Below are 12,330 nucleotides of genomic sequence, written 5' to 3'. Positions count from 1 at the left end.
CGGGGCACAGAACCAGAACACGGAACCATGGCTGTGTGGGCCGGTACTGGAGCCGGAACCATGGCTGTGTGGGCCGGTACTGGAGCAGGGACCATGGCTGCTGGGCACAGAACCAGAACACGGAACCATGGCTGTGTGGGATGGTACTGGAGCATGGCACCAAAGCTGTGTGGGCCGTCACTGGAGCACGGAACCATGGCTGTGTGGGCCGGTACTGGAGCACGAGCTGGCCTCCTGACCTTGCGTCTTTTAGAGGTTTTTTGGAGGCTCCGTGGTACGGGGAAAAGTACTCCGGTGTGAAAGCGCCTATTATCCTTTCCTAATAACACCACGCAGTCAAATATCCAAGATAATTTCTGACTTCTAGAAAAATTATACAAACACACAAGTTTGAACTATTTCATGGTGTTCCTGACTGTGGGACCTGTTTACATAAATGAAACTCAGACTCATTGTTACATTTCAAGACCAAACTCCTTTCTGCTTTCAGATTCCCATACATTTAACCCTTCATCTTGCGGTAAACATTAAATTACATTTGACCTTTTAGATGCTTTTATCCAATGCAACTTACATACACTCAATACTGTTGACATCTCCACAGGTGCAATTTGGGGTGAAGTGTCCAATAACGATAAGTTGACTGCAGTGGGAGTGGAACCAGCGCTATCCCACTGCGCCACAGCCTCAACTAATGTTTAATAGGATATGACGATCACATTTCTGAAAATTCAGTCTGACAGTGAGTTTGAAGAAGAGGAGGAGATTGAGATGAGATAACTTTACAGTGTTGTCCTAATTTACATATTGTATTGCCCAATATTATCAAAATATCCAGCATACCGTGTTTAGTGCTTTCACTAACCATTACCTTAATGAAAGTGGACTGCTTACCTGATCAATAAAAATATAGAGAGGAGGATGACTGCCAGGAACACAGCAGTGGTGATTCCAGCAGCTCTAGATGTCCTTGCTCCTTTGACAAGACGAAAAACACTGACAGTTAATGAAGCTTTTATGAATATAATATTAAAAGAAAAACCTAGATCTTTCAATTCAATAAATTGTGTTTTCGGACAGTAAAATAATAATAGTTCTTTATCAACATATCATTTTTTAGCGGAATCGGTTTGATCAAGTTGAGGTCTACACTAGTCGAAAATATTGAGCATGATCAGAAACAGACCTCAGAAAAACCTTCTCCATATTTTTCGTGTGTATTTTCTTTTTCAAAAGTCTGATTCAAAAGAAAGCTGAGGTGCGTGTTCATTATTTTGAAATCAAACAAAGTCAAATAAGTCAAAATCGAGATTTAATTTGTCACAGTTGCAGTTGGACACATTATAAAAAACAAGTGAAGAGGTTAGTTGGCTTTCTGAGTTTACTGCAGCAGGACCCAGATATGGTAATTGTCATAATCCTGTTATCATTTTGTTCATTTTCGATTAGTGCATGTAAGTTAATGAAACCTACCAGTCAAGACAATCTGAAGTAAGGTGGAGTTTTGACGTCCTAACTTGTTCTGGGCTCCACAGGAATAACTCCCACTGTGTTCAGCTTTGAAGTCAGTGATGTTGAAGATCTGTCCTGAAGCTTTTGGAGAGTCTTCATTCTCCTTGTACCAGGTGTAGTTAGCTGCTGGGTTAGCATCACTGCTACAGGTCAGAGTCACTGAACTGCCCTCCTCTATCTCAGCAGAGGGACTCACTGACACAGAGGGAAGCTTTGGAGCATCTGGAGGACGATATTAGGAGAGACACGTATTAATAATTACACATGTTGTGAACCAGACCCTACCTCCATAATGGCACAAAGCAACCAATTAATCACTACTTGTAAACACAGTGTTAGCATAAGAGAAGTGCTGTTGTTTATTACTCACACTGGACATCTACAAATAGAGACGTAGAGTTGATCTCTCCATATTGATTCTCAGACTTGCAGTAGTAGATCCCGCTTTCCTCAGAGCTGATGGAGGTGAATTCATAACGTCCTTCTGTTCCCTGAAACACTGTTTGGTTCTCCTTGTACCAGGTGTAGTTAGCTGCTGGGTTAGCATCACTGCTACAGGTCAGAGTCACTGAACTGCCCTCCTCTATCTCAGCAGAGGGACTCACTGACACAGAGGGAAGCTTTGGACCATCTGGAGGAGATTAGTTTGCACGATTAATTAAAAAATTGCATCCAGCTCTCAAATAGAAATACATCTCTCCATTAAGGTTCTCAAAATTAGCAGAATATGAAATTGAAGTAAGTATGAGAACCCAGAAAGACCCTTTTCAAGTGATTAAAATAAGACATTACAAACTTTATTTCCTCACATTTCACATCAACAGAGATCATTTCAGATGTCCGTTTCCCCAGCTCGTTTTCAGCTGTACAGAAATACTGTCCAGAGTTGGAAGCCAGGATGGGGTTGAAGAAAAGCGTTGGTTCTGTAGTGAGAGGAGGAAGTTCCTGATTTCCATCCTTCATGTACCAGGTGTAGTTAGCTGCTGGGCTAGCATCACTGCTACAGGTCAGAGTCACTGAACTGCCCCCCATGATTTCATCAGAAGGACTCACTGACACAACGGGAATATTTAGAGCATCTAGAGCAAAAATCAACAATTCTGTGAGGCAAATGTCAGGTGCAATGTACGTAGAAGTTGATGTTAATTACACCGTGGAGCGAACTCACATAGCAAAGGAGAGCTGTAATTCTCGCGTCCTTTCAAAGCACAAGAGATGATGTCTCCAGGATAAAACTGGTCTCTATATAAAGGTCTTTCCTCTTTGATGATTTTCTCGTTGTTCTTGAACCAGACGTAGGAAACTCCAGCTGGACTGCAGCCGCTGCGACACTTCAGCTCTGCATAGGTGTAAGACTGGTGGACTGTTGATGTGATCACCTGCACCTGCAGAGCTGGATATATGTTTAACATTAAACATCAAATGTGATAACCTTTAAGGTTATAAGTGACATACTTTCAGATATCAGAAATAACAAATATAAATCTAAACTTATGATATAGCACAAACAGAACTGGTAATGAAGGTTAGCTAGGAGAATCATTCAAATTATTTTGTTATGGTTTAATATAAACTTTAGTTGTAAGCATTTCTCTATACTACGTTGCCAAGTGTTCACATTAAATCTTGAGGAGCTCTGGTATGAGGCGTTCAAAATAACAATAATTATCATTATATAATAAATAAATGAACAAGCTTGTTAGTATTTCACTGTATAGCATACTTTAAGTAGATTTTGATGCTAATACTTTGAAAAGCTATTTGCTAAGCTAATAGTTTTTTTTACTTTTATTTAAGTAAAATGTTAATGTTAGCCTACTTGTAAGTTACAGAAAATGTTTACAATGTGTCATTAAAAAATGTTCTTAAATACTGTACATAACTTGATTATTCTTCCTCTGATTAATTTAGATAATTTTTCTAATAATGTACAGAGTGAGCTATTAGGAAAAGTTAAAAATAAAAACTTAGCCAAAGCATTGTTATTAAAGCCTGGTAACCGAAAAGCTATTTCTATGTTAAATTGCGTATCTACAACATTTTTAAAAACGCATTTAAAATCATGATTTAAGCCAATATTTATAAAACCCTTCAACCACCTTATTAAAATAGTGGTACATGGGGTTTATTTTTCTTTTTTTCTTTTTAATGAAACTGCTGCTTCTGCTGTGAATATCAGTGTGTGTTGATCAGTACCTGTGACAGTCAGAGTGGTTCCAGGTAAATCACTCCTCCATTCAAAGCCTGGTGTTTTGAATTTGAAGCGATACTGAGCTGAATCTGAGTCTCTCAGGTCAGAGATCTTCAGAGTGGAGCGTCCTCTCTCTGTGTCAAGGATCTGAACACGACCTTCATACTGGGAGTCTTCACTAAGGTCCTCAGGTTGAGAGGGATTCTTTCCCTGAAGACTACGCTCAGGTCTGAACCAGAACTTAGATTTAACATTGTATTCAAAGCTGCTGTACGTGCAGGAAATGTCCACTGATGATCCTTTGGGGGCACAGATGCTTCTCTCATTGTAAAACACTCTGCTACAGGTTTGACCTCTGACACCTGAAAAACAAAACAATTTCAAATGTTCTTCTTGAATTTGTTTTGGCAAAAAAGCGTTAGTTTAGGGCACATTCAAACAATGGCAAACATAACTGTGTGCACTATTTTTAAAATCGACATGCTGTAATCACTGTAAAGCCACCAGAGGCAATTGTGAGATTGTTGATATTGGGTTATACTGTAAATAATAGTTTTGTTGATTTTTTCACAATAAAGTCATATTTCAATTTTTCATAAAAAGATCATAGTATAGTTTGTCACACAGATGTCAAAGTCAACCCACTCTCTTCAGTCTGCGTATGATTTTGGGAAAAACGAAAATGTCTTTTAAAACTACAATTCCCAGTAGAGATGTGCCATAGTAGAACATGTTGCGAAACTCAATAGCCAGCATGTGTAATTCTGGGGGGGCGTTCGAGTCCAGTTTTGAATAGTCTGCTGTGGTTTCGTTCCATTTCACAGAGCTGTTTGACGCTCGGTGTAACCTTGGCGCACTGCCACTCCAACATCCAATCTCAGAGTTTGAAGATTAATCACAGGGTTTGTCAACGGGACTGTAGTCCCAAACGATAGCTGGGGATTATGGGTAGTGTAGTGTCTTCGGCTATCATAAACTCTGCATTTTTTTTCGGATATCATATCGCATTAACACCATATCCCAACGTGCATTGCGGCTAAAACATCGCGAGCTTCAAGCTGAGGATCTTGGGTAATCAGTTTACCGTCTACGTCTGTTTCCGGTAACTTTATTTACAGCTAATAAGCATGCTAAAAAGCCCAAGATTATATAATTAAACGAGTAAATAAAAACAAGGATAATTGTGTGTTATTGTTGAGTAAATAACAGTGTGTTATTTAGAAAAGAATAACAAATTAGAAGGAAAAAAATATTAAACAAAATACAGATTTCCTTATTCTGAAGCTCTGAGCCCCATTTCTTTTGCTCACAGACGACAAAAAAAGTCCGACATTATACGATTTAAAATAAAAACAATAATTGTGGCTTGATATTGAGTAAGAACATGTTTTTATGAACCACACAGCTTCCGGTCTACCAAGACTCGACGGACAAAACGTGGCGTATCATATGCACTCAAAACTCGGCATCAGATCTCAATGTGAATGGTTAGCGTATCATATGCACGCAAAATAGGAATTCTGCGTATCTATTGCACGCATTTCCAATGTGTAAAGTCATGTCATTTGTAGGCAGACTGAAGAGAGTGGGTTGGTCAAAGTAATCAAATCATGTTACATTTTCCATATAATCTCATAAAAAGCCACAGTGCCATTTGTTATAAAAAAAAATATTTAATAGTAAGTTACGAAAAAAGTCATAGAAAAAGTCAAAGTATAGTATGCAAAAAAGATTGTATGGTCCTTGCAACATCTCTGCAATGTTGATATCAGCAGTATGCTTTTCTCCTGAGTCTCAGCTATTTCGGATGAACAGCTACTACTGAATTAAAAGCTTTGAAGGTAAAGTGCAATAACCTACAAGCTCCACCAGAGGGCCAGAGGGAAACACTCACACACTGGAGGCGAGGGGAAATCCTCATGTCCTCGCACAGCGCAGGAGTAGCTGGATGCAGAACCAAAGTAGTCTGAATATGAAGACAATTGTTTATTTGCAATTTTCAGCCCATTCTTATACCAGATGTAGGAAGAACCATGTGGCAGGCGACAACTGGTGTAACACTGGAGCTCAGACCATGAATATGATTTCCCCCCCTGCACCTTCAGATCTGGATCTTGAGGAGAAAAAAAGTGTTTTTTATTTATCAAATACCCAAATCAAGGGTAAATATAAAAAAAACAGATGAATATCAAATGATTGTTGTAATTATTAAGTTAATTACGACGTGGTACTAAATACCTTTCAACATTTTAAAGGGGTAAGAAAATACATAGAATCATGCACTCATTATCAGTCGTACAATCTTCTATGTTATAAACATGCCACCTTAACTACTGTACCGTGTTGATTTAACATCAGTGAGTGTTGATCAGTACCTGTGACAGTCAGAGTGGTTCCAGGTAAATCACTCCTCCATTCAAAGCGTTGTGTTTTGAATTTGAAGCGATACTGAGCTGAATCTGAGTCTCTCAGGTCAGAGATCCTCAGAGTGGATCGTCTCCATTGTGAAATAAACACAACACGACCTGCATACTGGGAGTCTTCACGAAGGTCCTCAGGTTGAGAGGGATTCTGCCACTGATGATAACGCTCAGGACTGAACCAGAATCCATCAGGGAAAGATCCATAACTGCTGTACGTGCAGGAAATGTCCACTGATGACCCTTTGAAGGCACAGATGCTCCTGTCAGTGTAAATCACTCTGTTGCAGTTTTGACCTTCAACACCTGAAAGATAAAATATTTGTTAAACTGAGCTGATACAACTCACTCTCTCACAGCTGTAATACAGAGCAGGTTGTTGAGTTGCTTAAAGCAGAAGTGATCCTGGAGAGCGAGGGGCCAAAAATAAAAACCTAATATAAAAAGGGGAAGTGGGTTTATTTATATTCAAAGTACTTGCAACCATTGTGCCAAGGCGTTCTGTTAGTGAAAGACTTTGGAGTAAACTCACACTGTGAAGGAGACGGGAAATCCTCATGTCCTTTAAGAGCGCAGGAGTAGCTGTCAGCTGAATATAAATTGACTAAAAAAGAAAATGATTCTGCCCGAATTTTCTGTCCATTCTTGTACCAGATGTAGGAAGGACCATGAGGTAAAAGACATCTGCTGTGACACTGAAGCTTTGCTTTGGAAACACTCTGGTGGATCATTGTTTCCATGACCTTGACCAGTAGATCTGGATCTGAGAAGGAAACAAAACATTTAATAATGATGATTTATATTCATAGAAATACCCCAAAGCATTCACAGTATCTATAATGGGTGTTTGTTTGACCCCATGGTTCATTAGATAGTATCTATTGAATACAATAGAGACATTATCAACCACACAAAAACACACACACACACACACACACACACACACACACACACACACACACACACACACACACACACACACACACACACACACACAGGTTGGACAATTTATATTGCAGGAAATATCACACTAAGTTCTTTATCAAACATTCACAGCACAGTACACATTTAATATTTATATTGAAAAAAGTTACCTGTGACAGACAAAGTGACTCCAGGTGAAGCAGTAAAATGTGTATACTTGTTTGTTGTGAACCTGAACTTGTACTCAGCTGAGTCGCTCTCTGTCAGGTTTCTGATTCTCAGAGTGCATCTGTTGTATTCACAGAGGTCCTCTACACGACCTGTATACTTTGATTCTGTTTTCAGATCTACAAGTTCACCATTTTTCTTCTGAGTGACCCAGAAGGTTTTCTCTACTGTGTTTACATGGTGATTTATTCTGGGTGGGTATGTGTAGCTGCAGTTTATCTCCACTGTTGATCCTTTCACTGCACAGATCTCAGTAGAAGAGTAAGTCCCTCCCCAGCCACGCTGACCCTGAACCACTGAAACACAGAGCACATCAGAAACTAATTCAATGCTTAGTTAACATCAGTAAATTAGACAAAGTGGATCAAATTACTGATGTGATTTTGGGTAATGGAAACATAGACAAGCTTAAAATGACCCAACTATCAGCAGCCATTATCAACAACACTTCCTGATAATGCGTCTTTCTAACTATGCCTAAACTAGAATATAGAATACACGTTTGTATTATATTTGATCCGTTTTGGGTACATGGGAATTGTCAACAAATTGTATAAAACCTGCATTTTGTTCAACAAACCATCTATAGAGAGACATAAAGAGCATACAAACATACAGACACACTGTCAAATGACCTTCAATGATATAACAGTGCAACAGCTGATTGAAAATAAAATAAACAACTATCTATGTATAATATATATCTCTTTGAAGTGCTTTGAATAAGTATGGTAAAGGTTGTAAAATGTTAATGTGGATATACATTACCTGGAATACAGAGAAGGAAGACAACAAATCCACTCGCTGTTAAAATCATAGCGGCTCCTCTCGTCTCCGTGTGGCTATGAAATAAAGAAGATTGACAAGAAAACAGTTCTACATAAACTTAAAGGAAGTTCTCTTGAGCCTTAACGTCCTTCTGTGAGTTTGAGAGTGAAAAGGAGACTGAAAGCAGGTTCAAAATACCCCTTACTTCCTCTTTCTATTATTAAAATGCACAGCTTGTTTTGCAAAAAGGGGTGTTGTGTCCAAACGAAACCTTTCTAAAGACCACCTCTCTTAGTTCTCATGTCTTTCTTTTTTGTAAAAGAAGGCTAAATGAAGTATCTAAACCAATGGTCTGTCAGGTAATCTCAGCAGTGAACAAACTGGGAAAAGTTTGCAATGCTACTTTTCACATCAAAGAAATCTAAAGTAGAAAAGTGCATGAGTCAAAATAGATGAACAGTCTGCACCACAAACTGCAGCTTAACTAAACTCCATGTCCCACAATGAGAAGCAGGACTGTGGCTGTGCTCTCCATCGCCCAGTCTGCCTTTCCTGTGTTCACCTTGTCATGTCTCTTGACAAAAACTGGACGTTCACCAAGTTATATTGTGTTTCCAGTGTTTCTATTTCCAGCTGACACATACAATGATTCAATGCCATGCCATGTAGGTTATGGCATTAATGAACAGAGACCGGACATTGAGAACTGGGAAGTTGATCCAACTCTGGCATTGCCTCATACAGAGTCATTCATCCAAGCCAGGGGTGCCCACACTTTTTCACTTCAGATGAGGAGGTGAGGCCCCCTCATAACTGCATGAACCCGTATGTCACAATACAACTCAGACTGGCTTACCTGTACGTCAATCAAGTGGCAAATGCCATTGTAAGGATGGATGATAGGCTAACTTTAAAAAAAATAAAAAAGCCATGCGATCCACCCACACTACCTTTGCGATCGACCGGTCAACGTATTGGGCACCCCCCTGATCCAAGCAGTAAGATCCAGCTTCACTAAATGTATCATCTGCTATAGTTCTTTTATCCGGTCAATACATCTGTCCTCGTTTCATCTCTTCACTAGTGATGTTACGTATTGCACCGAGGCTTCGGAGCGTGTGTCGAGTAATCCCCGAAGCTTTTTGTGAAGTTTTTATTGAGGCTTGTATCGTTTTGGGCCAGTGACGTCACCGATGACAAACGAAGCCTCGCTGCCTGTCGATACCACGTGACTGCTTCAGGAAGCGATTCAGATCGGTTGAACCCATGTTTGAACCGTTGAACCACAACGCTCATATTACCCATGGATGTATAATAAGAACCATATTACCCCTCCTGTACCCGGGCCCGGTGACACGATGGCATTAAGAGAGCTCAGACCCTCACTTAAGTATAAATAAATAAAATCATAAATAAATGTAGGAATAAAAACATGAATAAATAAATGAATAAATACAGGAATAAATATGATATAGTGTTTTCAGGAAGATTCAGTGTGTGGGCTGTGGCTGAGCTGGAAAGCAGTTGACTCTCGACCGTAGGGTCCCTGGTTCAACGACTCGTCAATACGTCTTTTTTTTAATAAAAGCTACAGCTAAATGAGATAATGCAGTTAATAAATGTAGTTTTTCATATGGTTTAGCCTTTCTCAGGCTGCAACATGGTTCAGTTTACGAATATTATTAAGGAATACAAATCCCTCTTTGCAATGTTTACCAGCCTCCTAGGCTTTTCAATCACAATCATTAAACTGGAATAAAAATAATATAAAAATAATTGTTAACATGAACATGTGATTTTATGTTTAGAGTTATTCTAAGGCTTTACTCATTGGGAACTCGGTATGAGATAGAGCACACTGTTGAGATGTCCAATCTGCCTGTTTTACACACTTTGACCAACAGGGGGTTTGTGTTCAGATGAAGCCCATGATGAAGCCTCATGAGATGAACCCTTTTTCGACCAAATTGGCAAAGCTTTTTTCGACTTTTCATTACTACATCCCTTCATCTTCTCTTCCTGTCTCCCCTCATCACTTCCTATTTCATCCAATGTATACTTTGTCTCATTCTAGGTACCGTCAGTGGGCTCTATCTGCCGAGACTACAGTACCTTCTCATCCTTTTTTCCCTTCTCCCTTTGCATTCATCAGTGCTTAACATCCTACACTGTTATAAATCGTTAGCTGATCTATTAATAATAATAATAATCCTTATATTCATTATGGCGCTTTATCAATGACTCAAAGCACTTTACAAATACACATTACACATACAGATCATACATGTAATGGTCATCTACTGTGGACAATCCCCACAGGAGCAAGTTCAGGTGAAGTGTCTTGCCCAAGGACACAACGGTTTTCAGTGGAGGCGGGAGTGGGTTTTGAACCGGAGTTCCCTCTTGATCTGATCATCAAATGCACAGACCACTGCGCCACTATTCTTTTGGTGTGGTGGTCCTATAGGGAAAAGTCCATTAGTTGATGCTAGTCAATAACCAATAATATGAGATTATGTTTAAGAATGAAGGATTGTATTAAAGTTTCTGCTGAGTTTGCAATATGTATATGATGTTGGTGACGAGTGTGAACTATTTGTATTATATACACGATAAACCTAAAAATGCACATTTGTTCACTCATAATGTTTTTAGACAAAGAACAAAAAGTGAATTTGAATGTGTCAAAAATAATCAGTCATTGATGTTAACATGTTGTCTCAGGGTCCAGAGTCAGTATCTGATGTTTCACTGTCCTCTAGTGGGGGATCTTAAGTGTGACACACTCAGGCTTCATCACTCAGAGAGCTCCCTCCACGGTCTGTTTTAAAGGGGCAGGAAACCTAAACTACAAACATACGGATTTGCTCTCTTACCTCCAGTCGTATCTAAACATGGAGATAGTTTGTGATGAATTTGTTGCAGGCTGTGAGGTCAGTTTTCAAATGTTAAAGCTTCTGTTTAAACGTAAGATGAACACAGCTCTTCTAACTGATCCACCAAAACCAGCTAAAGTTATAGAAACTATTGTTTTAATCAACGTCATCATAAAACTGTGAGTCCACATCTGTGTTACTGGGGTTTGGCTCATCATGCATACTAATGATCTAAAGAGGAAGGAAATCTAGTCTCTTAACAGCCTGATATCCGTCTTCTGCTCATTGCTACAGAGGAAAGGCATCTTTGAACACATGGTTCCTCCTTCACTGTGAGTAGAAACAGTTTATTGATGTAATGATTCTGTATACCTCCTGTGAACATTATTTAATCTGACATGTTTTATAGTCTCACAGAGATGAGAGGAGCAGCTATGAGTCTAACTGCAGCAGCGAGTGGATTAGTTGTCTTCCTGCTCTCTGTGTCAGGTACTGTACATCTACACTTACATTCAACACATGAACAGAGGGGATTCTGGGAAATGTGGGACTCGTAAAACCAGGTCACATGTGGGAATAAGTGGATCGGGGTTGGATGAAATGCAAACTTTCCAGAAATATTCAAAATATGTTTTTTGTTTAGCTTTGATGAAACACTTAGATGTTTCCAAGTTTTAGTAGCTTTTTACATGTAAAGGATATTTGTAAAAATATCTTTCCTGTAACGGTCAACGTCATTTGCTCACAAAAGTAAGTGTGTGCTTATTACTCTCACACGCTTAAAACTGAACATATTGTTCATGCATAACTGTTCCCTCCTCTCCATGTTATAACACTTTGCTATGTTGTGTTTTTAAGATGAACCTGGTTAAAACATTTTTTGTCATTTTCATAAAAATGTTAGTGTTTTAGAGGGATATTTTCTCACAAGTCATTTCATACTGGCACAACTTCTCTTATGTCGCCACACCTCTGCACCAAACCCTTCTAGTTCCTTCTCTACTCTCTGACCTCTGAAAATAGATCAGAGTGGTGTGAAATGCAAACTTGCCAGAAATATTATAAATATTAATTCTGTGTAGATTTGTTTTAAAGTTCGTTTTTAGTGTTACTTGTGATTGGTGGATATTGTGTTGGTCAACGTCATTTGCACTTATCTTAAATATCTTTGTTCAAACAACTTTTACACGCTGTAAACTGAGAATAAGGTTCATTCATGACTGTTCGCTCCTCACCATGGGAACACATTTTGCTTTGTTTTATTTTTAAGATGACCCTGGTTTAAGAATTGCTTTTTGTTTTCAATAAGTTTTAGTGTTTTTAAGGGATATTCTCCCACAAGTCATTACATGCTGTCGATCAACTTCTCTCATGTCGCCATACCTCTGCACCAAACTCTGCAAGTTCACGC

At 39.0% G+C, this 12,330-nt stretch overlaps 1 protein-coding gene across 2 annotated transcripts in view; it reads right to left on the bottom strand.

The window, feature by feature from the left end:
• Positions 1-8,201, bottom strand: part of LOC307040811 (B-cell receptor CD22-like) — a 31,280-nt gene extending 23,079 nt beyond the window's left edge. Inside the window, exons 1-11 of one of the 2 annotated variants that reach the window (XM_079683939.1) lie at positions 8,044-8,201; positions 7,218-7,571; positions 6,656-6,886; positions 6,079-6,429; positions 5,598-5,816; positions 3,709-4,065; positions 2,681-2,905; positions 2,322-2,591; positions 1,883-2,143; positions 1,474-1,734; positions 895-976 (exon numbers count right to left, since the gene is read on the bottom strand). In XM_079683939.1, coding sequence (XP_079540065.1) covers positions 895-976; positions 1,474-1,734; positions 1,883-2,143; positions 2,322-2,591; positions 2,681-2,905; positions 3,709-4,065; positions 5,598-5,816; positions 6,079-6,429; positions 6,656-6,886; positions 7,218-7,571; positions 8,044-8,092 — 2,660 coding nt within the window. In that variant the 5' untranslated portion in view covers positions 8,093-8,201. The remainder of the gene's footprint in view (positions 1-894; positions 977-1,473; positions 1,735-1,882; positions 2,144-2,321; positions 2,592-2,680; positions 2,906-3,708; positions 4,066-5,597; positions 5,817-6,078; positions 6,430-6,655; positions 6,887-7,217; positions 7,572-8,043) is intronic. The other variant, XM_079683940.1, reaches the window with a different exon arrangement.
• Positions 8,202-12,330: the final 4,129 nt, after the last annotated feature.

Source organism: Notothenia rossii (genome assembly GCF_949606895.1).
Source record: "Notothenia rossii genome assembly, chromosome: 1".
In the NCBI taxonomy this organism is placed as follows: Eukaryota; Metazoa; Chordata; class Actinopteri; order Perciformes; family Nototheniidae; genus Notothenia; species Notothenia rossii.
Note: the sequence above shows the minus strand (reverse complement) of the source record. Positions and strands in the feature narration are given on the sequence as shown.